At 45.9% G+C, this 26,317-nt stretch overlaps 8 protein-coding genes across 8 annotated transcripts; 2 read left to right on the top strand and 6 right to left on the bottom strand.

Annotated features, from left to right (window-relative positions):
• Positions 1-5,278: 5,278 nt before the first annotated feature.
• J4E78_010607 (uncharacterized protein) lies at positions 5,279-5,905 on the bottom strand (the record flags this gene model as incomplete). Its single annotated transcript, XM_049371183.1, has 2 exons — positions 5,279-5,829; positions 5,878-5,905. 2 exons carry the CDS (start codon positions 5,903-5,905, stop codon positions 5,279-5,281), a joined length of 579 nt encoding a protein of 192 aa, XP_049217125.1.
• A 221-nt stretch (positions 5,906-6,126) lies between these two features.
• On the bottom strand, positions 6,127-7,050 carry J4E78_010606 (uncharacterized protein; the record flags this gene model as incomplete). Its single annotated transcript, XM_049371182.1, has 3 exons — positions 6,127-6,243; positions 6,302-6,502; positions 6,715-7,050. The coding sequence occupies 3 exons, from the start codon at positions 7,048-7,050 to the stop codon at positions 6,127-6,129; spliced, it is 654 nt and encodes a 217-aa protein (XP_049217124.1).
• A 527-nt stretch (positions 7,051-7,577) lies between these two features.
• On the top strand, positions 7,578-10,173 carry J4E78_010605 (uncharacterized protein; the record flags this gene model as incomplete). Its single annotated transcript, XM_049371181.1, has 4 exons — positions 7,578-8,117; positions 8,168-8,805; positions 8,992-9,994; positions 10,126-10,173. 4 exons carry the CDS (start codon positions 7,578-7,580, stop codon positions 10,171-10,173), a joined length of 2,229 nt encoding a protein of 742 aa, XP_049217123.1.
• A 2,054-nt stretch (positions 10,174-12,227) lies between these two features.
• J4E78_010604 (uncharacterized protein) lies at positions 12,228-12,704 on the bottom strand (the record flags this gene model as incomplete). The annotated part of the gene is made up of 2 exons (XM_049371180.1): positions 12,228-12,352; positions 12,449-12,704. 2 exons carry the CDS (start codon positions 12,702-12,704, stop codon positions 12,228-12,230), a joined length of 381 nt encoding a protein of 126 aa, XP_049217122.1.
• Positions 12,705-13,066: 362 nt separating this feature from the next.
• On the bottom strand, positions 13,067-15,562 carry J4E78_010603 (uncharacterized protein; the record flags this gene model as incomplete). Its single annotated transcript, XM_049371179.1, has 3 exons — positions 13,067-13,737; positions 14,224-14,900; positions 14,976-15,562. 3 exons carry the CDS (start codon positions 15,560-15,562, stop codon positions 13,067-13,069), a joined length of 1,935 nt encoding a protein of 644 aa, XP_049217121.1.
• A 201-nt stretch (positions 15,563-15,763) lies between these two features.
• On the bottom strand, positions 15,764-18,501 carry J4E78_010602 (uncharacterized protein; the record flags this gene model as incomplete). The annotated part of the gene is made up of 3 exons (XM_049371178.1): positions 15,764-16,618; positions 16,681-18,468; positions 18,493-18,501. 3 exons carry the CDS (start codon positions 18,499-18,501, stop codon positions 15,764-15,766), a joined length of 2,652 nt encoding a protein of 883 aa, XP_049217120.1.
• Positions 18,502-21,618: 3,117 nt separating this feature from the next.
• J4E78_010601 (uncharacterized protein) lies at positions 21,619-23,685 on the bottom strand (the record flags this gene model as incomplete). The annotated part of the gene is made up of 2 exons (XM_049371177.1): positions 21,619-21,768; positions 21,931-23,685. 2 exons carry the CDS (start codon positions 23,683-23,685, stop codon positions 21,619-21,621), a joined length of 1,905 nt encoding a protein of 634 aa, XP_049217119.1.
• A 1,072-nt stretch (positions 23,686-24,757) lies between these two features.
• Positions 24,758-26,150, top strand: J4E78_010600 (uncharacterized protein; the record flags this gene model as incomplete). The annotated part of the gene is made up of 2 exons (XM_049371176.1): positions 24,758-24,765; positions 24,950-26,150. 2 exons carry the CDS (start codon positions 24,758-24,760, stop codon positions 26,148-26,150), a joined length of 1,209 nt encoding a protein of 402 aa, XP_049217118.1.
• Between the last annotated feature and the right edge of the window lie 167 nt (positions 26,151-26,317).

The following is a 26,317-nucleotide window of genomic DNA, read 5'->3' as shown; positions in this document are numbered from 1 at the left end:
CGCTAAGACACTAGTATTACTATTAATTAGCTTTACTAAGATCTAACTAAGTTATATTTAGCTATTTAGCTAGAGTATATTTAGGTATTTAACTTTATTCTTAACTATATTCTTAACTTTATTCTTAACCTTAGCTAAGTGCACTACGTAGCGCACAGAGCTAACTTAGTATAGTCTACCTATACGTTTTATTCTTAACTTTATACTTAACTTTATTTTTAATCTTAGCTAAGTACACTATATAGCGCGTAGATCTAACCTAGTGTAATCTACTAATACGTCTTATACTTAATCTTATACTTAATCTTATACTTAACCTTATACTTAACCTTATACTTAACCTTATACTTAACTTTATTCTTAACCTTATTCTTAACCTTAGCTAAGCGTAGCGCGTAGCGTAGAGCTAATCTAGTGTAATCTATATAGTACTCTTTATTCTTAACTATAACTATTTCTATAACTACTATATTCTAAGATTAATATAGAGTTTATAAAGTATACTTAGTTAACTCTAGCTATATTACGTTATCTCTTTATCTCTTACCTATATTATTACTTTATTTAGATAAATAAATATTATTTAATTAAATATAGTACTAGTATTATATTACTACTACTTTATAGTATTAACTTAGGTAGATTTTAGTAAAGCTTAAGCTTATAGATTAACTATAGAGAACTAGTTCTTAATTCTACTAGTCTAATATTTCTAGAATATAGTAAGTATTCTCTTAGTATTTACTAACTCTTAAGCTACTATCTACGCCTAAAGAGCACGCTCTTAGAGAAATAGAGGTATAGCTATCTACCTACCTATAGTTAAGTAGTAACTTAGAATATTCTTAGACGCCTATTAGTATAATATAGATACTAAACTATATTATATATTTATAATAGAAGAGCTTTATATAGATAGAAAGCTTCTAATAAGTAGTAAGCTTTTTATAGGTAGTAAGCTTTCTATAGAAGAGAAACTTACTAGTTAAGATTAACTATATTTATTAGCGTAGTAAAAGTAAAGTAAAACTAGTTTATATATACGTCTTATATATATAAGTATATATATTTATCTTAATTATTAGTTAAATCTCTAAACTACTATAGACTAGTTAGTTAATGCTAACTATAAAGTAGTCTAGATATATTCTTACACTTAACTACTTAACCTCTAGACTAGGCCTTAGAAACTAGCTAATAGATCTATAAATAACTAAGATAACTTTTAAAATAAGCTTTTAAATAAGCTATATAGAATACTAGTAGAAGAGATATACTATTAGCTCTATAATAATAAGCGTACGTTACTCTAGACTACTTCTAGACTATTTTTAGCTTAGTAGTCTTAAATATTCTACTTATTACGCTTTTTATATTTAGCTTTATCTAGAGTAGTTTTTAGACGTGCTTTTAAACTAGTATTTTTATATATCTATTTAAGACTATAGACTATATAGGTCTTATATACCTTACTATTACTATAGTTAATAACTTCTATACTACGTAGTATTAGTATAGTGTCTATTAAGTATACTCTAAGGTAACTTACTTACTAATAGTCTTTACTAGAGATATAGCTCTACTTATAGAGTTTATTCTATAATAATTCTACTCTAAATTATTACTATCTTAATATTAGATATTCTACTATACTTTAGACTTAATAAGAGACTTTATAAGACATAGGCCTACAGCGTATATACTTCTATCTCTTTTATTCTTTACCTAGACGCTAATTTTACTATTAGAGAATATAGCTAAAATATTAGTCTAGTATAAACTTAGTATATTCTAGATATACTAATTAGACTCTTAATAAAATAGTTATATTTCTCTAATATCTTATAGTTAATAAGATTTTTAATAGCTCTATTTAAGCTTTCTATATTCTAGTTTATACTCTAAGTTAATTTTATAATCTTTTTTATAAAGTAAACTACGTAAAATATAATAATATATATAATATACTATTACTAATCTCTACTATTACAAGTAGTATATATAAGATAATTACTAAATTTTATAAATATATAAGTAATTTTAGTATATTCTACTAGTATAGTAATATACTACTAAGCTACTTAGTGCATATATCTATAATAATAATTTAAATTCTAGTTCTATTTTAGTAATACTAGTTTATAAAGTATTCTACTATACGCTATTCTTAAAATACTTTAGTAAATACCTTTTAGTATATCTTTCTAGTGTCTCTATTAACGTATACCTACGTAATTATATAGACTATAGTACTATATTAAATTAGTCTAAGTAAAAACTATATAATATACGTTTATTTAGGCTCTCTAAGTAAGTAGTAAAAGTAATCTTTTATATAGATTTTGTAGCTATACGCTTAAAACTTATATTAATAGAAAACTAGCGCTAAGAACTATTTTAGAGTAGAGTAAGTTAAAACTAGAAAAATATAATAATAACTAGGTTATTTCTATTATAGTAGAAGTGTTTAATATACTAGATAATATTAGTCTAGAGTATACTAGAATTACTTCTATTCTACACTTACTTTATCTAGCTTTCTATACTCTACTTAGTAATATATCTTAATACTCTTAATTCTATTATTATAATATATTATAGTTAAATTCTTTTTATAATAAAGCGCTTAGAGTATATTAAGATTATTTAGAGAAGCGTGTAGCTTAGCTACTAACACTAGGCTTCTATCTTAAAGTAGTTTATAGAAAAAATAGTTTTATAATAAAGTTACTAGTTAGAATTAGTCTTAGTTAGTACTTAATTAATAGTATATACGTACTTATATTTTAATTACCTTCTTATATAGTGTAAATAATTTAACGTAACTCTTTCTCTATAAGTAGTAGAAGCTTAGATAGTAGAAATAGTAGATAGTTATAGTTATTATAGAATACTATAATAATTATAGAATTAGTCTTAATTTTAACTAAAATAAAGATATAGAAAATATTTAGATATAGATCTAGTTCTAGAAATTACGTTAGAAAGTTAATAATTAGTTCTTTACTAGTAAGGTAGGTAATCTCTAGTTAATATAAGTATTAACTAAGATAGCTCTTATATATACGTATAGTAAGTAGATTTTCTTACTTTATTTTACTCTATAATATAATACTTAGTTATTACTAGAGATATATAATCTTCTTAGAATTATTATATTAAGAAGAGTATCTCTAAGTTATATTTAGAAGAAATCTTCTTTTTAAAATACTTACTCTACTAAATACTAGAGTTGTATTAATAGGTATATATAATATAGTACTATAGAGTTTTAGATATTATCTTATAAAGTTAGTCTATACTTAGATAAGTCTCTATATTAGTATAGTATAGAGAAGATATAAGATAGCTCTTAACTTATAATAACATTTATATTCTACTAGATAGTAGGCTAATAAGTTTTAGTATTATACTCTTTATATAAAGTTCTAAGATAAAAGATTCTAATTATAGCTATAAAGTAGCTATAACTATTAGACTAAACTTAGTAGAATCTAGATTACTATATATCTATAGATCTCTTACTATATAGAGTTTCTATTCTTATAGAAATAGATTTTATATATAGTATTAACTATACTCTTACTATAATAAGAGTAAGATAACTTTTATACCTAAGAACTAAGCGCGCTATAGTATTTAATACTTTAGTACTTATATTTATAGTAATAGTATTTAATATTATCTAGAATTTAGACTCTTATACTATAATTAGTCTTAGAATTCTTTAACTTATTTATATCTTTTTTCTAAACTTAGCTATAGCTATACTAGATTACTTTATAGGTATTAGTAAAACGCTAAAATAGACTAAGTATTCTCTTATACCTTAACTACTAAAAGAGTCTAATATTAGATTTTTATATATAGTAACTTTACTATATATATAGTGCTAGTAGATAAGATATAAAAGTATATTAGTACTATAGTTATATAAAAGAGCACTAATACCTCTAAAGAAGTAGTTTAAGTACTATCTTAGTTCTAGATAATAAAGTTATTATTAGCCTTAACTTCTACTTTACTATTTAAATTAACTAGTATATTAAGTTTAATTTTAGTATTATCTAGGTAATAATTACTAGAATTACTATTAATATTAATATCTAAAAACTTAGGCTATTATAAGTTAGAAATAAACTTAGTATAATCTAGATAATATATATATACGTCTTTAGAAGGCTTCTCTAAGTTTAGCTAGTAATATATATTCTATAGTAGTATAAAAGAGGTTTATACTAGTAGCTTAGCTACTATATAAGTAAACTAAATATTACTTTACTTATTATTAGCGTAAGATATAAACTATAACTAGACTAAGTATATACTAGACTCTTAACTACTCTAAACGCTACCTACTTATATACACTTTATTAGAGATTCTTTTAAGTCTTTCTTAGATACTATATATATAGAAGATACTATAAATATATTATAAAATAAGTCTAATAGTGTATAACTACACTAAATAAAGTAACTATAATCTATCTAAGATAAATTAAATTAGTAAGAGCTTAGTATAAGCTATACTATAGTATACTTAGATTATATATATACCTAAAAGAAAAAGTTACTTAGTTAGTAACTTATCTAAGTATAAGTTTAAAAGCTTATTATAGTTAATAGTATTACTAGTAGTAGTATTAATTAGTAAGAAGTTAATAGTAACTAACTAGAGTTTATAAAATTAAACTAGATATACTTTATAACTAAACTAGATAGTAATTAAGTATACTACGTATTAGCTAAGAAACTTAACTATATATAGTTTAAAATTTTACTAAAGCTATACTATAATTTATTATAAAGTAATTATTATATATTTAACTTAAAGTAGTAAGTCTATATTACTAAAGTAGTCTCTAAGTATAGTTTAAGTTCTATCTTTATATAAGTTACTTATAGCTAAGCTAATAGAGAAGACTTTTATACTACTATAGTATTAGTAATAAAACTTAAGTTTATTAGACTATACTAGGTATATACTAAAGTTAAGAATAAAGATTTTAGTTCTACGTATCTTAAATCTAGATCTATCTTAGTCTAATCTAATATAGTATTAAGAATAAATAAGCTAAAAATTCTAAAGTGCTAAGCTATTTTAGATACTAAGTAAAAATAGCTAAAGTGCGCTTTTATAGCGCTTGCTAAGGTTACCTAAGGTTGCGCCGCAGAATAGCTAAGCTACACTGTCTAGTAATTGTCCACATTATTGCTACCACCTTTCACTGCCTTAGCTGGCTTGGTATCGCTGCTCATCTCCTCTCCCCTCCGCGCTTCACCTCTTCTTCTTGCTAACCACCGTCTCAAAGCCATCCTCATCAATCTCAGGCTCAGGCTTAGCCGCCTTCGGTTTCGCAGGCACAAGCGCAGGCGCATCATCCATATCCACATCCTCATCCTCATCCGTCTCCTCATCCACACTATCCCCCTCAAAGTCCTGATTCGTCTCCTTGACATTAACACTCCCAGTCGCAACCTCCTTGCCCTTCCGATCTTCCCACTTCTTCTGCAGCGCATCCACCATCGCCGTGTTGCCCTCGCCAATCTCCCTCCGTATCGCCATGATTTCGCGCGCGACAGCGACTTCGGTCTCGTCTTCTACGCGCACGCCGAACTCGTCCTCGAGGACTTGTAGTAGGACGACTTCCACATCTTCTTGGTCTGTGAGCGGTTCTGCGGCGAAGAGTTCGGAGATTTGGCCTGCGAGCCAGTCGCGCTTATCGGAGGAGTCGGGGCCGCCCCATTGGTTTTGGACGGCGACGGTGAGGTTGTTCCAGTTGAAGAGCGCGTGCCAGATTCCGAGGTCGAATTTGTCCTGGTGTTGTTCTAGGCAAACGTTAGAAAATGAATGTGTAAATCGGCGCGACTACTTACCGGCGATTGGGCCGAATGTTGAAGTCATTTTGGGTTGTGTTGCTGAGAGAATCGCTGAGCGTGGGATTGCGTGACGGAATATCGACAATTTTGCCCGTTATCGATAGCGCCCCGCCATTATTTCATCACGCACACGTGAAGACGCGACATCGCGTTCCGCCACAGTCAATGCAGTTGATTAGCGTCGCATTTGCTTTTTGCAGGTGAATCTGCATATCCGACGTGATGCATCTGGTACTGGTTGTGGTCTCACGATTTCCTCACCAACCACTCCAGTTCCTTCGCCTGTTCATCCGTAACAATCTGCTTGAACTTGTCCGTCGTCAAGAAGTCATGATCCGAGAATTCAAAGCCGGGTATCACAGTCTGGAAAGTCGCGTTAGTCAGACACACGGGGTCAACGATCATGTGTGAAAGCACATACCTCACTGATCAACAATCTCTCCCCCTCCGCTCCATCAAGCAGAAAACTCGCCTTGTACTTCCCACCCTCAACAATCCACACGCTCTTCTCTCCTTTGGTGACGTCAGTCCCAACCACGAACGTTTCGATGCGCTTCTTAGTGCCGGGCTCGTCGGCGTGGATGAGGACGTAACGACCTCGACCTGAGATAAGGGTGTGTACCTTCATATGGCAGTTAGTATCGGTAATATGTTTCAACCACCGCACGCATGTCAAGCGGTGGATGATAGGGTTATTCCAGCAACAACGATACAGGGCAGGGCCGCAAGACGCGGCCAGGCAAGTTGACACAATAACCTTAATGAAGGTACAGTCCCCAACGCCTTGCATTTGCCGCGCACAGGTGTAGGCAATGATGGTCGGGTCATACGTACAGTTCTCCCCTTATTCCGATGAAAGTGTCCCTGCGGATTCACTGCACTCAACATATAGTATATGCTCGTGCTCGCGTTCCTGATCGCATTGTCACCTGACATGGGTTTCTCCGCTGTATTCTTCACATCCTCTTCCTCATCGCCGCCGTTCTTCACTAAGAAAGGGTTGGGAATGGTGAGAGGGTTGCGATCGATTTCGGCATAGTAGCCGCCTTCGACGTGTACTTGGAGATTGAGGGCTGAGATGACGGCTTGGGTGTTGGCGGGTTCGGTGGCGGAGGGGCTGGGGGTGTAGATTTGGGTTATCTTCTCTGTGGTGGAAGAATTGGGCGACATCTTGGTTGCGGGATGATTAGCTGGCTCGGTGTGGATGGGATGGGATACGTGAGGCTCGGTGTTGGTGATCGATGACGTTATCGACGCTAGTCGCTGATAAGATGGGCAGGAAGTCGCGCTGCAAATCTCAGACAACACCGACGCGTCCACGTCGTTCACTTCTAACAACCCCAACACCGCGCGACGGCATCCGACTTCAGCGCAAGATCTGAAACCACTAAATGGCGCATTCTTCGACGGTGGTGTTCACTGCACCCGAAGTCAGTGGCATGTATGCACGCTCCGGTGTACAAGCCCTTCTGATCCAATCATCGAGTGCTACATCGGATGAGTACAGCCTTGTTTAATTTGCGGCGACATACTTTCCCTATGCATGCTATCGGATGGTGGGTGGATGGCCAATGATGTCGAGGTAGGCCCCCGCACACATGCTTCATGCGGCACAGTCGCTGCAAGGCCGTATCGCATCTTGTTTCTCACTCCGAGTTCGCCTTACTTCATACTCACCTTCGATACATTCCGCAATAATGGGATGTTGCAATTTGTTCAGGTTCTCCCGCCGAAAGGATCGAGACAGGCCTAGGACACCGGCACCACAAGTCGCTGTGCCCACCAGTGAAGACTTGCAAGAGAAGCGGAGCGAGGAGGGGCCGAAAACCTCCTCCACGACGGATCTACAGTCACCGAGCACCAGCACCCCAGAACTGGTAGCGGAGAGCTTACCCGGACGTCTATGGAACCTGGCATACGACCAGCTCAAATCAAAGGATCCGAAATTGATCGAACACTATGAGAGCATCCTATCAAGCCAAATCGATAGACAAGAGCTTAAAGCCGTGGACCTCGATACACAGATCAACAACATCAGCTCAGGGCAGCCAAGATCACTGCAGATGCGACAGCTCGTTGACTCTGGGTTGCTCAGGACGGAGAAGGCAGCTGCGACTAACGAAGCAGTCGCGCAAGGCCTGCAGGTATTCAATGTCGTCAAGGATAGCGTCGCAACAGCTACCAGAGCTTCTCCAGAAGCCTCTATAGCTTGGGTACCGATTTGCCTTGCTCTTGATGTATGGCTGGCGAACTTTGATGATGCAAGCACATCGCTGATGCATGTCAGATACTTATGAATCCACTCACCCAACAGTCTTCTAATAGAGATGGAATCGCTTACGTCGTATCGAGGATGGATTGGTACTGGCATCTAGCTGATCTTCTCCTAGAGAGAAACCAAGAAGCCCGACGATCGCAGCCGCTGCAAGATCAACTCGAGAAGAATCTCGTCGACCTTTACACTCGTCTGCTGGCATACCAGATCAAAAGTATCATTACATACCATCGCCGGCGTGGCGCTGTTTTTGCAAGAGACCTTGTTAAGTGGGATGATTGGGAAGGTGAGCTGGCTGCGATCAAGGAGATGGAAGAATCAATACGCCAAGATGCAGCTCAGTTCAACACGCATGAGATCCGCAACCAACTCCAAACTATTGCGGAGAAGGCCGAGTCACAGGACATAAGCCTGCATAACATTGTGACGAGTATCCAGGAACAAACGGCGCACTCTCTGGCGTATACGAAGAGTGCCGACGACAACAAGTGTCTTCAAGACCTGTTCCAGACGAACCCCAGCCACGATAAAGAACGGCTGGAAAAAGCAAAAGGAGGATTATTGGATGGCTCTTTCCGATGGATACTTGACAACGCGGACTATCAGCGTTGGCAGGATGACCGCGAAGGGCGATTACTCTGGGTTGAAGGGTGAGTTAGCAGCATTCGATGTCGTGGTTTCACCTCATATAAGGGAAAAACTGAACAGGTCTGGAGCCTACATCAACATAGAAGCATACAAGATAGGTGGCCTGGCGTCGATGTAGGCTCCAGACCTGTTCAGGTCTTCCCTAGGTTGACGTGGTTTGGTGAGCAATAATTTCTAATAACTTCTAGTTCACCCGGTCAAGGCAAAACCATGCTTATGTGCGGCATCATTGACGCACTCGAACAAACCGTGGCGGCGGGTGATCTCATATCTTACTTCTTCTGCCAGACATCGGAACCGAACAACAACAACGCAACGGCAGTCTTACGGGGTCTCATTCATCATCTGATCGGTCAGCAGCCCTCACTTGTACGCCATGTACGGCTGGAGTATGATCGCGTGGGCGAAAAGTTATTCAACGACGCAAACACGTGGACGGCTCTGTCTAAGATCATTACCAGTATGCTGGATGACTCACATATACGGCAAGGGAACATCTACCTCATCATAGACGCTATGGACGAATGCATCGACCCGGACGATCGTAGAAGACTCTTGGAACTGATTGTACAGATCTCAAGAAAGCTTTCACACACCAAGTGGATAATCTCATCGCGCGGCTGGAACGCTATTCGCGATGTGCTTACTGAGCATCCTCAAATGCTTCATCTTCAACTCGACCCCCAATCCGAAGCTATTCTTGATGCGGTCGATACTTACATCGAACACAAAGTCAAAGCGTTGACTGATAAGAAGAGATTGGGTCCATCGGATGCCGAAACGATCCGCGACTACCTGAAGAAAAACGCCGGAGGGACCTTCTTATGGGTAGCCTTAGTCTGCAAGAGGTTGGAGTTCTCGAAACGCGTGTTTTACGAAAAGGACATGCAGGCCTTCCCTCCTGGGCTCGAACAACTGTATGGAAGGATGCTCCAGCAAGTTCAGAGCTTAGATGAGCCGGAATCGAAGCTTTACAAGTTTGTGCTCGGGGTCGTGCTGACATCACCAAGACCTCTTGAGACGTACGAATTGGCCTATTTGGTGAAAGAGCTAGACGAAGTTGGTGATAAAGTATCAACGATGCGAGACATCGTTCGAGAATGTGGGTCATTTCTCTTAGAGCAGAACGATGAAGTCCTCTTCGTCCACCAATCCGCCAAAGACTACCTGCTGGGCCGTGGCAAAAGTGCTGTATGCCCAGACGGAGAGAAAGCGTTGCGTCTTCATACGCTCTACAGATCGATTGAGGTTTCGATAACCTTTACCCGAGGTCAAACGATCAAAGGGCATTCTACACTACATCATCGTGCTTACCGTCAAAGGAGTTCCAGGGAAGTGTACTCGCTAAAAAGGACCTACTTACTTCCTGAGGCTTATGAAGATCGGGATTTCCCTCTCGTGATTCTCATGGAGCAATGCTCCATGTGGATTGACATGTTCAGGCGCCGAGATAACCACAAGGAATTGAAATTTCTCCACCTCTTCATTGGGCAGCTCAATAACCTATTACGGGTATGTATGAGCCATCAAGTCATCTGCACTCTTTTAACGGAGCTTAGGATTGTAGCGACTCATCTGAGCGTGACGATCTCATCGAGTCGATCCTACAATCCATGGAAGCGAAGGAGCAAATCATAGACGTATGCATCGGCCTCCAAGTGATCTGCCCTTTTTTAACAAGATTTAGGAATGTAGCTTCTCATCTGAGCGTAAAGCTTTCATGAGGCCGATTATAGAATCTATGATAGCGAAGAGGCAGACTACAAGGGTATGTATTAGATATTAACTGATGTGCCCTTATTTAACAGTATTTAGGATCGCGACTTATCCAAGCGTAATGATGTCATCGAGCGTAATGATATCATCGATCCTAATGATATCATCGAGCGTGATCGTATCATCGAGCAGTACGAACAACACAAAAAAGCGCAGAAGCAAATTATAGAGGTGAACTAAGAAGGAGTTTGTTGCCGTTGACGCCTAGCGCGATCCTAGATTTGACTTATAACATGGAAGTCTTGAGATACATGTTCTTTCGTAAACCGATATATAATGCCAGAGGACCCGCTAAATGTCTTAACTTCTGCCTCTACTCTCCTTCCTGATGCAAGGCGTATAAGCCCACTAGCATGTTGATGAAGTGAACTTTGTTTAGCTTCAGTACTAGAAATCTAATTGATCAGGTCCAACAGGCTAGCTTTGGGAGTCTTTCCTGACGGATGAATGGAGTCGATGCCGGAGTCGATACCACAATGCAGTAGTAGTGACGCAGTATAATACACAGTAGAGGGCTATACCCTGATTTGGGAGTCTTAGCGGGACATTACGCAGCTACTACGGTATCTTACACTCTTGCATGGTAGAGATCGAAAGTATTAGGGTTTAATAGCTCCGCTACGGCATTCTTTGGTAGTGTTCAAGGCTTTGGGGCTACACGTTCTTAGCCAGAACGTATCTATCAGACTTCCTGTACAACATAATCTTTATTTGTTTCAAGAGACGGGCGAGGATGCTAGTTTTCATCGAGCTGGATGTACACGCGCTCATCCAATGTATCATACGCTGTGGCTCTAGATTTCCCAAATCAGGCGAGCCAATGTTCCACGACAGACGTAGTAGCCGATACTCAGACAGCTGTTACACGACAAACTCCACTCAAAAGCTTGGCTGACCCAAGATATAACCATACTGAACCAATCTCCTCTTCTGCTCCATCGTTTGCATCGTTGGCCACGCCTTCGTTGTTTCTGTAAGCCGCCAGATCAGCGCACTGGATAGGAAAGAGCACTCCAACACTTCCATACAAGCACCCTAAAGAATGTCACAAACTACAGTACCAATGCGAGACCAAGAGGAAGCTATCAATGCGGGCCGACAACCATCTCAACCCTTTCCTGGCAGCCAGCCCGACACGGTTACCCAGTCCAATGAATAACCCGAATTGATCGCCAACGAAGAACAATCTGGAGTCGAGTGTCAGGAACCTCACGAATCGGACAATGCAGCAAGCTGCGAACAAGCACGAAAGCGGAGACCTGGACCACTGACCGAAGAGCAACGGCTGGCAGCGAGAATCCGTCGCGCTAAGGCAACGTGCACTCGTTGCCGTACGAGGAAGATACGTTGCAGTAGTAATTCTAGCAATAGCTCTAGGTGCAAATACTATACAATATCTAGCTTTAGGGAGACAAAGTGTTGCTTCAGATTTGTAGGATCAAAAGCTGTAACAAGAGTAAAACATTAAGATTGTACTTTAATTACTTAAAAGAACCTTAGGGTAGAGTAAAGTAGCTGCTATAAATAGCTCTTAAGATGTTTTGCTAACTTTTTACTAGTATGTAACCTCCTTGCTACCCTTTAGCTAAGGCAATTCTAAGATATCTTGTTAGGCGTACTAACAGTTTGATAAATGAAGACTGGAATATCAATCTTCGGAGGGGAGTATAGCTGGTGGAAGGGCATTGGTTGCGTTTGGGAGAAGAGTTGCTCCAGAAGTCACGCCCGGCTCGATAGCGGCATCGAATTCGTCTATATCATCAGCCGGATGGACTACCTCGCCATCATCAGATGTGTGTCAGGTGGAATCTGCTTCTGCGCAAGTTAGCTCTTTTGCGACTTCAAACACTGTATGAGATATGAACATACCGTCATCATCCATAGTTGCATCAACCATATTCTGCTTTCCCTTCTCTTCTCCCGCCCGAACGCGCCCTCGAACGAATTCTATGTCGCTGAGCTGTATCTCTGCTGACGAGTTGTTCTTTATCCTCTTCATTTTGCCCACTACCAGTAGATCGTAGACGTTGTTCCCGTTGTCGATACCTGGCATTTCGTCGGCGAGGTCACCCAAGGCCCGCAAGATCTCAATAGGCCACCACTGGAGGTCTTTCGGGTAGCGCATGGAATGAGGAATACATGTAGTGCTTGTGGTAGTGGTTTCCCATTGAGATGTTATCTTCGTCGCGAGAATTATTCGCTCTTCACGATCGGGATGGTCTTCTGGTAGACACATGGTGCTATTGATAGTAGATGGTGGTTTTGAGACTGATAGAAGAGCAGTCCTGCTAGTGATATATATGGGCAAGACGGCAGTAGTCTATTTGCTACTGTCACGCGAGACAATATGGAATACTGTGATCATCTGTGAAGAAAGCAAGCATCCGTGATTGCCTCTCACTTCTCTCTTGATTAAGTGACGTGATCGCCGGGGCTTTGACAATGAAATCATGATTCCCTAAGTAACCGCACATACTTCCCCAATCCCTACGACCAATCCGATTCATAGTCCTCGTCCGGTCCATAGTATTCCTCGGGCGATTCCTCATCTGTAGTGGTAGCTTCTTCGCTATCATCTGCAGTATCTCCTTTCAGCCATTGATCTAGTCTCTTTATCTGCTTCCGCGAGGCAACAAAACGTTCCTCATACGCCGCCCGAACTACGGTTCTTGTTCGTGACTTGAACGTCGCGGGATGGGATAACACGAACAACACTGCGTTGTACGCCTTGTCGCCATTCATTTTATCATCCTCAAATTCGCCCAGCAGGATGAGATACAGCAACCTGAAAGCGGCGTCGCGTGCTCTCGACTTAACACCCTTGGTATCTTCATCCTCTGGGTCCCAATCTATCTTGCAGATCCTCAGATCGCTGAAGATCTGGTCGATACGTCGTTTTTCGAGGACGTTAATGCCGAGAAACTCGTATGTTTCGCATAGAACGTGGTATTGCTGAAGCTCGGGGGGAAGATTCCTGAAGCACTGTCGATAACCCGATTGGATTCCCTTCAAAGCTACGTCGAAAAGAGGTATTGGGCCGTGGACCAAATCGATGGCGTCGGGCTGGGCTTTGGCTTGGAAATCGGCAAAGGATGATAGATAAGGTATTTGCGAGAGGTCGACATCGTATTTGACATCTCCGATCGTGATATGGGTATCTTTGGGGGTAGTATCCACTTCTGAAGGTGCATGCTGCCGAGTTACAGCATAGCATCAATACCGCCCGCTTTTTTCAGGTCCAAAATTGCTTACCTGAGTTGGTGCATGCGTGTTTGGGGCGGGATTCTCGCTCGTCATTCTGAAGCTGAGGTGGTTGGGCTTTTGGCGAGAGGCGAACAATGCGGGGTAACTCCCTTTCAAAACCCAAACTTGCGCGGCGTTCGAGGAATCAGCTCATAGAGGCTTCGATTTACCCATGTTCGTACTTTTGCTGCTGTGCGACATTGGATCTGCAGTGTGCCACACGTCTATTGGCACATATCGAGATCGGTTAAGCCCCACTCGCCATTGAGGCACAGTAATAAACAATTAAGCATGCTACAATTACACGTGACAGTCGCAGGCACCGCTATTTATGTCATGTACTAGCCTGAGGTCTAATCTGCACTACGTCTTATTTACATTGCTTCAACCTCTTGCCCGACCCTCAACTTCCCCATCTTGTGGTGCGTCCTCCGTCTCAAACGGCATGGCCCAGTTTTCTGGTGGTTCTTGCGCATCCTCTGGCTGCAGCTCATCGTGCTCCAGTTCCGCACGCTCATCCTTTTCGTCATCACCCGTCTTGCCACCTTCCTCATCAACATCTGTCTCATCTCCGTCTAGTGAATACCGTATCTTCCTCTTTAGCGGTAAGTTCGATGCTCCACGCGCACCTTGTAAGCTCGAGGCAGCCTCGTCAACCGTAGCGTCGTGGGTCGCTATGCTACTCGCGCAGTCCTTGTCACGTCTTGCCATGACTGATGAGCGTCGGCTGTGAGCCATCGAGAGTCCTGCCTCTGCGATATCCACGTCGGGCAGTAGCGTTTGGTCATCGGCACCGTCTTGAGTGTTGGGTTCGGTGGCTCGAGATTCACGTCGTCGTCTCTTCCGTTGCCTTCCATCGAGATGCTGACTTCCCCGCTGGGCGTTCGTCGCGCCATCTTGACCCTCCTCGCCGGTAGTCCCGTCGGGGTTTGAAGGTGCAATAGGTAATTGCTTTCGACTGTTGGTAACAGAGTCATCATCTTCTTCTTCTTCACGTAGGTCACGGAAGTGATCAAGAGCGACTTTGACGTCTGATTCTGCAAACGCTTTGCCTCCTCCCCGGCCTGCTGGTCTTGTCCTCCACGCCTTTTCTATCTACGCCCATGCTACATCCTTTCGACCTTTTGTGATGCGAGCTAGCTGGTAAAGTAACTTCGTCAGATTCCTTTGGTCGCTGCAGCTGTGCAGCGGCCGATTGGTCGGCTTTCCAAATTTGTCTAGCTGCCGCATGTTTGGGGGAACAAGGGCTTTAATATCAGTGACGTTCCAGTAGTACTTGATCCACAGTTCCTGCTTCTTCATCAAAGTCTCCGGGTCATCTTCATCTTCTGGAAGTATTCGTTGTGGACGTGGTTGGGGGGTTGCAACATCATTCTGGGCTGGGGCGGCTTCCTCCTCTACTGGCATAGCCGCCGGTGGCAATCCAACGCTGTCTCGGACAAACTCTAGATCAGATACCTGTAGCTGCGGTTCATGAGTAGTTGACTCGTCTGTCACCCTTATCGTATAGCCGAGATTCAGGAGTTCCACGAATCGATGCCGTCCCCCATCGCCCGGCATACCACTGGCTAGATAGCTTAAGGATCGTAGGATGGGTAGGGGCCAGTTGCCGATCCAACCAGGGTATCGCATGTCGCCCGGAATGATGTATGTAGCGTCTGCGACATTCCACATAGACTGTATATTCATGACAAGGTTAGGCCGCTCGAAGGGATCGGAAACGCCAAGGGATTGTTGCATGGTGGGGTTCGTGGTAGGTAGATTTTACGATGCTCTGTCGAGCATCTGAGGAGTGCAAATATACATGGTCGAGCTTCGTTGTTGCGATGTTTGTCTTGCTTGTCGTGAACGAACTGGAAGAGAATAGTCATCGATGGATCTCACGAGCACCTCCAGGCTCGTCGGGTAGTTCTTGCTTCTCATATTGCTAGAAACATGTCGTTACCCTTGCAGACTGAAGTCCCAAAGCAACGCACTATCAACATTCAAAGGAGTCTCCATATTCAACACATCGCCCTCGTCGATCTTAGTACCCGGCTGACAACTCCCCATCAAATCCGCATCCGACCACGATGGAAAAGCACCAATCGAACCAAACGGCTGCTGATACCCCGGTATCCCCGCATCCGTCCCAGGACTCGAGCTTGTACCAAACTGAGACGACACAGTCGCACTGTCACTACCCATCTCCTCCGCCATCATCCGTGTACTCGAATCGCGTATCGCCTCATCCAGCATATCCGACAGATAGCGCGCAGCGAGAAACGCCATGTCTGATTTCCGGCCCAGATACCAGAGACCTTCTATGCAATCACGACATCTCCGTATCGCTTGATCGCGTTCCTCTTCGATCGTTTCCGACGCCACGACCTGCACCAAGACGTACCCAGCTCTGCATAACGAGCGCACGAAAGCCACAGTCCACGGCTCTGTCAACAGCGCGGCTTGGCTGAGCGCAAAGTGGAACTCATCTGTTCCCTCTTTCTCTTTTACGCTGTGTATGCTAGCGAGACTCAGGTCGGCGACTGCCAGTGCATTTTGGCGGCGCAGCGTATCCACGAGGTTTGATGACTGTCGGAGGGTGCGTTCGTTGGGCGAAGAGAGTTTTGTCTTGTCGATTGTGAGGAGTAAGTCGGAAAGCAGGAAGGTAGCGAGATGCCAGTGGCCTGCTATGAGGGTGTACCAGGATTGTACGCGTGTGGGGAGGGTGGCGTGATGTTTTACGCAGTCGGCGAAGAAGGGCGCGTACGTGCGATGCCAGTGGTTGTAGACGTGGAATGCGCCGTTTATACCTGACTGCTCATGGATTGATCAGCCAGGGGCCTTGAAGAGAGGGGATATCACGTCTCTGTACTCACCTCGATCCTAGCTGGTGGAACCTTCCGCGACACCAACGCTTGGAGGTGGGCGACACGTCTGTATAGTAGTACTTTCACTGGTGCGGCGGAGCTGAGTGTTGCGGCGGCGACCTTGTAGCTACATGGCCATCGCGCTGCTCCAGGGTCCACTTCCAATGTGCCATCGCGTGTGAAGAGATCACCCCACACCGCATTGCCTTCCTGGGCCTGAGTCGCCGGAGGCTCAGTGGAAAGGATGGAAGGATTTGTCCGCATTCCAAATTGGTCCGTGTAAGTGGTAGGAGGGTTAGACCACGTGAACGGCTCCGTGTACGCGTCGGTGGTTGGAGGTGGTAGTTCGCTGTCTTCATCGTCCACTACTACTGGTCGTTGGGAAATCGCTGCAGATAGGGTATCGAACATAACGCCAAACCAGTATAACAGATTGAAGGTATCTCGGTCTTCTTGCTGAAGAGGGTCTCGTCCCAGGTCTTGTTCCACGCGTTCCAGTCTCCGTCGTTGGGCGAGTAGCTGTCGCAAAGCTATCTCCAAGAAGATGGGGGCGTCATCGTCTTGTACCAGGGCTTGGAAATGTTCGTAATGCGTTCGCAATCTGGGATCCGTACGTGCATGTAGCTGTGTAGTGTCTAGGGGCCGTTGGGTCAGCGAGAAGATAATCAAGGCAAAGATGACACGGAAAGAACCGATGTCAGCAGCCTCGTGTAGCAGCTTAGCTGTTTGATGCCAGAGTGTCTCTTGCATGGATCGCTCAAACTCATTCGACTGAGGAAACCTGTCTGCCGTAAACTGATGGTCAGTCGCACGACCTCCTGCCCCTCTTTCGCCTGCTTGAGCCCATTGTGACGCGAACGACATGATGACCATGTTGAGTGCTTTGGAGATTGTACGTTCTTCCTCGTTTGTTGGTTTTCGGATGCGAAGGGTCGCGTAGGCTCGATCAAGTTGAAGTACACGGTTGTACATTCTGTTTGACCAGGTACCACTCCATTCCCGTGTAGCCTTACTCGCCGAGAGGAGAGAAGGCTTGTAGCGCGTCATCGTATACGGGCAGTTGTGCTCTGTGAGCCAACATGAGAGAGAGTTTTCCATGCTGTCGTTGTAGATGCGAAGTAGCCCGTTGGTCACAAAGCCCCGAGACGTTCTCTCCCCCAACAGTATGTCCATGAATGGGGATGAGGCATCGTCTCTCTGGTTTCGACGATGAGGACGCAGAGCGAAAGAGCTTCTCCGCGAGTATCGCGGCTGGAGCAATCCTTGCTCATTGTTCCTCCCCAACTGCACTGAGTCTAGATCCAGCGAATGTATCGATTCATCCGATATGTTATCAACGTCGTCACTCGGCGGGTCTTTGAAGTAGTCCTCGCGCGTCTCGTCTTCGTCTTGGGATGATGACCACTGTGTCCATCGATCTTGTACTTCGTATTGAGCTTCGTTCGCCGTAGATCCAGGTGGTATTTGATACTGATAGCTGACAGAGCTACTTGCTGCATGTTGTTCGAGCTGATCGCTATCACTCTTCTCCTCTGAGCGTCTCCTCTTCCTCTCTCGCTCTGGATGAGTCACCGATGCTGTCTTCAACCAGTTGAAGGTGCAGACTTGGTTCTTTCGAAGGCAGTTGGAGCATGTCTGGTTCGCAAAGTCGACGCGTTTGTCTGCATCGCAGGCTCGTTTGCCGCGCTTGCATGAGTCGCAGCTGCGCATCTGTTGGCGGCGAGGGGGTTCGGGAGGTGCCGTAGGCTGTGGGACCGCGGACGATGGATTCGCTGGCGTCGCCGAATTGTCGGAACCCTTTGAATGAGGTTTACCAGTCACCTCACTCATAGTGCTGCTGTCAAACGTCTTCAACATCGTTGCGGTCCAAGTTTGTAAACAAAGGAGACGATGAAACCCTGGGGTGAAGATGGATAAATTGGCGATAGCCGTTCATAACACCTCAGTGTATACATGGTACCCGGTATGCGAATATTGCTAAGCGCGGACGCGTACAGGCCCTTGCCGCGACCCCGCTTTTTCGCATTCATCTTATCCCATGCGGAGGATCAGCTACGAGGATGAGAAGCCTCAAAACTCTTCTAGACGTCATAGTGAAGATCTCGTCCGTCTGAGTGGTGAAAAGCGTATTTGGGTTCCGTCACTTCCCGGCATGCATCAAACCATGGATTGTGACAGTCGTGCTCGAGAGCGCCTCGCGTGGGAAAGCTGAGGCAGGAGTGTCAGTGAATCGGTCCGCGCTGGCAGGTTGGGTTCTGGAAAAACGTCAACTAAATTGATAGAGTCTGCGCGATGCCCTTTCTCGACTAGCGTCCTTACGGCGTCTACTAACCGATCTCCGATTCCCACCACATCCCGACTTGCTTCATCTCACGTCAGTCCCTGCCGCAAAAGAATATAAGATCAGCTTCCACGTCGGTGTCCCCGGGTCTTGGTTACTTGGTACCTCGGCGACTTGCATTGGCCCAAGAGACGCGATGGTTCAACGTCTACGAAGGTAGGAGCTGCGCTCAACGACGCTTGCAACGCCCTTCTCCCAGCCGCACCGCCACCAAAGCACCGGGACGGAAGTCTAAAATGCAGTACATGCCGATCCGCTTGACCTTCACGCACGCATCACTCGAGACGTTTGTCATGCTCCATCCCTGCTGGCATTCACCAGCAAGGTACAGGACGAATCTCGGGAAAAGCGCTTGTCAGATCTGGCTCCACAGCAAGGATACCCTACCAAGTGACTCCGGAGAACAGGCGGATTTCATTCTGGAACGTTACTTCCACGGTGCAAGACACGAGGACCCGTTTGACACGCGTGGGGGTCGGGACATGGCCAGGATCTCTCGACGCATGTGAGACGATGATCATGGACAGATTGGTGTGGGATGGCATTGCGTAGCCGTATTGTAGCCGTATCAACGGGAACACTCTCGGACCTTTACAAAGTATCGCGCTCTTCCGCTGGCATAGAAGCGCGTTGTATGGGGCTCGTCACGAGGCGGACTGCAGCCCGTCGGGTGATCGTACCGCGAACAGGCAGGTCAGGAAATCACACCTATGGACGATACTCCGTATTGTTGCAACCGAGACTTGGGCACTTGATACTGTTTCATCTTGAGAACCTTCCATACTCTCGGCTGTTGGCATGCGTCCCGTTGGATGATGTGTTAGTGTGCGGCTCCACGACTATGGCCTTTTATCCGATGCCCGTTGGTTAATTGTAGTGCGGCTCTGGTGATATCACTCCGACTCCGTGTGACCGCTATGGCTGCTATCTTCTTTTTCTTTGGACAAAAACGATATAGGCAAAATTCCCTGTCTGCTACTCCTTGCATGGGCCATCATCTCTCATGAATGGTAGGATGAACTAGATATCGCTCTCAGGGCTTGTTAACATTAGGGGACTCGCTTGTCGAGGACTTTAAGCAGGCTGGTACAATTGTTGTAATTATCGGAAAGCAGGTATCATTGCATCACGTCAAGAGTAACGATAGTGAGGTAGGTAACGGGTGGTATCGCGTGTAATAGTACCTATTAGGCAAAGTAGAGTGTATTGTAACCTAGACGAATTGCTACCTAGGTAGCGATCTCTTGGGATAGACTGTATACTTCTGACCTCGTTTACCCGGCTCCCACAACAAGTATGCTTCAAATCTGCGTACCTAGACTTCTCTTCCCTACATAAATGCATTGCGGTGGTTTTATTGGCTTAGAATACCTTGTCTGTAGCCACGTCAATAGTAGTCACTGCATGCCTTGCATAAATTGTAGACACTTCTACCTCAGAAGAGATGAAGGAAACAGCGCCTTATCGGCAAGCTTGTGCTCTGTTTTAGAGTCTTGAACGCTTCTTTTCTAGCCGCAGATCTTACCATTAGGTACGATAAGAGCGTACTTAGAAACATAGCTAGCGATTGTTATCAGAGAAGAAAGATAACATCATGTGCAAGTTGTAGCTATCTGCCCGCTGTGTCTCAAACGCTGTATGCAGCCTCTTTTCTTCAAACTTTACCACATCATAGGCACTTTCTCAGGAACTAACTTCGGTCGCTTGATAAGAAGGCTTCTACAAGGTCGAGATGCAAGCTGACTCACAGCGTACACTGTATTTAACGTTTGGAATCTGCAAATACACTAGAAGTCTAAGTAACCAGAGCAAGCTCAGCTATGCTAACCCATGTCAAACCAAAGAGCTAGGAAATATACCTATATCACGAATATACATCGCATCACTTAACCCGTATCAAAATTCAAACTCTACTACATCCATCGACGCTCCCCTGCTCAAAAGCCACCGTCTCATCCCGTCACGCAGAATCCCACACAACAGACAATACTTAGAAACCTCGAACCAATCAGCACACATGTACACAACAATAACTCCAAACAAATTCTGTAGATCCATTCCATTTCTAGTCTCCTCAATTCTGGCCATGACGCCACATCGTTAGATCTGCCCACCCTACCAACTAACTATCAACCATAGCTTGTTACGAAAGATACCCCAACACCAAAAAGACCTCACCAAGTACCACACTGGCCCAGGAAAGTCAAGAACAATTAACAAGAAACGAAGGGTATATGCCGCGAAAGCGAGCCAATTGAAGAAGTAGTACTAAAATCAACACCAGAAACTCCAAAAAGCAGACCATCTTTGAAATCTGGCTTTTATGCCGCGCTTATGTTTTTGACGAAAAATGAATTTGGGCGTATCGTGATCCATAAATGGGTGATTGATATGTGGTCGAAGAGGCGCTGGCCGTTTCCATAGCAGAAAGCCACAGGGGGGATCTGTAGCTGGCCACCACAAATTCTCCGATGGGACATTCGCCTGACGAAGAGGGATTGTCTGTCTCCCCCGAAGCGACAGCACTCGACACGGCAACCTCTGCGCATCCGCTGGTAGCTCGATGTCGCAGAAGGGGGGGTTAAGGTTCGGTCTTTGCCGGGGCCTCACACGTACTCAGGCCAGTAGTTGTATGGCATGAGAGTAGGACCAGTCCATTTCTCGCCGTAAGGGTTCGTGCGCTTGCCGGCGATGAATCCGTCGTGGGCGTGTTCGAGGACTGATATCCACGACGAGGGTTCGGGATGCTTCATCCACTGAGATGCATTGTTAGCGTATGTTCTTTGCTTTTCCTTCTTTTGTGGGGAACAAGCCGTTGCCAAGATACCTGCTGCAGGGACATCGGACTATGTAGATGCGCAGAAGCGGGGTTCGGAGTGGCAACAAAACAACATGTTGGAAATTCTGTTGAGACTTACCTGGTTGTGAATGTGGTATGTCCAGGCACCCCGGAAGAAGTTCTCCAGCGTGCGGTTGTTGGGAGGGAATTTGTCTTCCGACAAGACGTAGTCAGTAATCACACCAGCTTTTCTCAGCTCAGCCTCCTCGTCAAGCGTGGCTTGGAACGAATCGGGATGCTCTTTGTCGCCGTGATTGGGAGTTGGCAGCGCAGCGGACGCGGGTACGTTCTCTTCCCCGCGTTTGGCCAAGGAATCGCTGGCGGGCATTCTGAGCTCTTTGCGTTGCGCGTCTTTGAGGTCGATGCGGTTGAGCTGTGGACCGTCGTAGCTTTCCCATTCGTCTTTGACGCCACCAATCTTGCCTTTGAAAACTGCGCTGTAGTCCCGGATACATGGCACTGTGCAGCGTCCTTCGCGGTCCCAGTTGAACTCCGTCCAGATGGGGTCGAAAGCGGCGGTCTCGAACATCTTGAACTCCTGGTCGCGTCCGTCTTTCCAGGCCATGCGTCCAAGCACGCGGGGATGGAAGTTGACGCCCATTCTGATACCGCCATAGAGCAAGTAGGATGAGAGGGAGGAGTTTGCCGAGAGTGACATGATGGCAGTGTTGTAGTCACCGGGGTGGGGGTGTGCTGCCCATCTTTCTGCCCAGGCATGCTCTTTCGGCAGTAGAAGTGGTCGCATGTCCCGGAGCATCAGAACATCCATGTCGAAGTAAGCACCACCGTAGATGTGTAATACGATGAAGCGAACGGCGTCGGATACGGCGACCGGAAGGAATGTCATCTGCTTCTGGGTCAGGACGAGCCACTGCTGGCCATCCCTGTCTTCAATTATGTTCTCGGCCACGTCCTTCTCTCCCTTGGCGTTCACGGCGCCGGGCTTGCTGTAGTAGTCGAAACCGTTCTTGTCTTCCTTGTCGGTAGCCAGTGGAATGCGGTTAGGGAACTTCCAGGGCATGACAACAATGTCACCTCGCTCGACCAGAGGCAGGAAACGGGCAAATAGAGCATCCTTGTTCAGCATGTTGTAGACGGCGTTCGGATTGTGGTCGGTGTCAAGCCATAGCCAAAGACGAGAGCAAGCCAGGTTCTGGGTGTAGAGGTAACTCTTGATGAAGACCTCCACTCGCCAGGTCGCGGGACCAGTCCAGTAGGTGTGGTATGGGATGATAGGGCCAGGGCAGGTGCCGATGTTGGTTCCGTTGGCAGCAATCGCGTCGTTCACAGGGGTATAGCTTTCGAGCGTCTTGCCGTGTCCGTCTGCGTTGATGAAGTCTGCGTTGCGGGGGTCTTGGGCGCTGGCGCGGTCGGCGGGCTCTGGCAGGCTGTAGTAGCGGTCCTCGCCCTCTGCAAAGAACTTGAGGCAGTCAAAGGGCTTCCTCATCTTCTCAATGCCAGCATAGGTGCCGCGGCACTCCTCAATCAGCATGTCAATGTCGGCCTCGGTATCGACATGCGGGCGGGGACCCAGGTAGTCGTCCTTGTTCTTGACGGCGGTAATGGGGCGGTTGAAGACATTGGCGTGCGGGTTGATGGTGACAGTCTTGGTGGTGCCGGCGAACTTGACCTTGACGCCCGCCTTGGTTGTCTCGATCAGCTCCGTGGGCCCAGCCTTGTCCAGGAAGGCGGGAATGCCAATCTTGCCCTTCGCAGCAACAGAGGGGTCGTTTATAAAGGTGATGATGCCGTAGATAGCGGCATAGAGCAGTGCCGCCAGTACGAGGTTCTTGCACAGGGTGAAGACTGCGCGGACTTTGGATCCTTCCGCCATATCGATAAGCTAACGGGCGACGACCCGAAGCAGCGTATCCCAGGTATTATTCGACAATCGCCAGTTTCGCGTGGGTGTATAGGTTTGGTGTAGGCTCGGTGGAGGTGTGAGGATTGCGGTGCCCAGGTGGAGGCTAGCAGGCGCACGTGTTGAAAGGGCGGTCGAGGTCTTCGCGACAAGGCGTTGGGGTCGCAATGTTGGAAACACGATGTTGTCGCACAACGCAATCTTCGCAAAAGGATATATTAGGGAGGATTATCGGGCGCAGCGTGCAGGTGCGTGCATTAGGTGGTACGGAGTTTGGTCCTACGCGGGTCTGGGAGGCTGTGAAAGCGGGTCGTAGGCGCGAATGGGCGTGAGCGTAATAGGTTCGAGAGGGCCTGCGGGGATTTCGACACCACAGGCAGGATCGCACAGTGCACAACGGTCAAGGACAGACGGGAATGAAAGACAGGTCGGCACCAAGGAGCGGAGGCGGCATAGAAATGAAATCAGGCTGCGGGTTGTGGACTGCACCAGACCACGACAGTTCGGGGTTCAAAGCAGCTAGCCTAATTTCCCTGCACGCCGCGCCCCATGCTGACCCGCCCACCACTCCCCCTGAGCACTACCGCACAACTGTTGATGTTTGACAGCTCTGCTAACGGCTTTTGTTATTGTCGCACCGGTTTTTATATCGCGCACGCAAATTCTGCATTCCTTCCCTTCACGTCTGTGCTGTGTTGATGCGCCTTCCTCGCGGCGGTAGCTCCTTCCTCTAGGGCCGTCGTCCCGTCCCCATGCGGAAGCGACAGCCCCAAGCGAACTGAGGTCTCTCATCTTGCACGCCTTGCCCGCCTGGTGACTTGTGACTACACCTGTGCCCACCATCGCTTGCATGGTCCCCATTAATGCTGCGACACTCCTGTCTGAAGGCTTTCACTGCCCTATCACCGCCCCGATTCTCGCTCCTCGCCCCCAGACGACCTTACTCGGCCGTCACCGCCCTCCCACGATGTGAACGCATCGAGATCCCCTGTCGGTCAAACGGCTCCATTACGGTTGAGTGAGTCTTCTTCCGTCTTGTCTTCACATGACGTTGTACGTCCTTCGATCCTGCCTCTCGTCGTTGCAATTGCCCGGGGAATCCTCCGTCTGCTGTGCGATGACCTCACAGCGCTTTGCTCCTCCGCAATCCAACACCATGCCCCGCCCTAAGCGAGCATACCTCAGATCGCAGCTTCTGGGCATCATCTTGGCTTCTTCTAGTACTAACCGTCTTTAGCGTATTCCACGCATCAGCTTCTAAAGCTCCGGTCCTGCTTTACCTGCCTCCAGGACCAGTAGTGCCAGAGAGCTCAGATGAAGACGAACGCGTTATCACAACGCTAAAAGAGTCAAGTGCTGGGACTATCGTGCGTATTAACTACCGCGCGTCGTCGGCGCATCAGTATCCGACCCCATGTCACGATGTGCTGCTTGGCTACGATTGGGTCCGCGAGCATATCCTTATCGATGAATTCGAACGGCCTTATCTAGCTCGCATGGGTGTATGCGGAGAACTAGTAGGCGGCTCATTGGCAACGATGCTGGCTCTGACAGAGTGTCGTGTTGGGGAGAGTCGAATCGGCGCTGCAGCCATCAACAATCCGATTGTAGATTGGGTGTTCCCAGATGAGCTTCCAGTCATCCAGCCGGAGGATCTCCCCGAGCCGCAATATGGCGACGAAACCCAACTTCCAGCTGATGAAGACATGGCTGGGTCATTGGCGATTCGCGAGGCTATAGAGAATCTGCAGCCTGAAAAGAAGCGTGGCAGGAAACGATTGCCTAAAACACCGCCGCCGACATCTTGGCAAGCTCATGGAGAGAACGACATCATACCCACGATAATTTTGTCGGAAAGACGCGACGTTCTATTTAGGAAGCCGCAAGACTACTTCGATCGATTTGCATCTCCACTGCACTTCTTCCGTTCTCCTCATGCGCAACTTACCCTGCCGCCGCAAGACGACGTCTTCGCATCACAGCAGCCAGACGAGCTCCTCGACATCGAGACACAGATGGCCATGAATCACTATGCGACTTTCGAGGATGCCATCAAAGCGCCGCCGGCTGTACCAACGCTGAGCAGATGTCGTGCCTACGCCCGCAACTACCCTCCAGCAGGCACAAGACTGAGTCTACCGATATGGAACGTCACAACCGGCCTGCAGAGTCCGCTCAACGATACCACAAATGATCTAGCCAAGCACCTTCGACGCAGCATCGCCCGCCAAATCCTGAAGACGCATTCTGGGCGATCCCGCTGGCACGACGCAGCAGAGAAGAAGCAATACGAAGAAATCGCCCAAGACAGAGTCGAACTTACCTCCTACGAAGGCGTAGGCCTCTGGTCTCAGCAAGATCCCGATCCAGCAACAAGACCACGAGTAGAAGAAATCGGAGCATGGATGAAACGACAATTAGAACCTGGTTCTTTCTAAACAATCAACTAAAAACGAACATAACAACATCTTCAATCCATCTCCCCCCTCACAACCCAAGTCCACACCGCTCAATCTCCCCCACAGCCTTCTTCTCACAAACCTTTCTTTCCCACGCAGCCACCTCCTTCACAACCAACTTCTTCGTCTTCCCACATATCTCTCTC

The sequence above is a fragment of the Alternaria triticimaculans genome, assembly GCF_023758025.1.
Source record: "Alternaria triticimaculans strain BMP 0046 chromosome Unknown scaffold_35, whole genome shotgun sequence".
Lineage (NCBI taxonomy): Eukaryota > Fungi > Ascomycota > Dothideomycetes > Pleosporales > Pleosporaceae > Alternaria > Alternaria triticimaculans.
The sequence above is the reverse complement of the archived record's forward strand: the minus strand, read 5'-3'. Positions and strand labels throughout refer to the sequence as shown.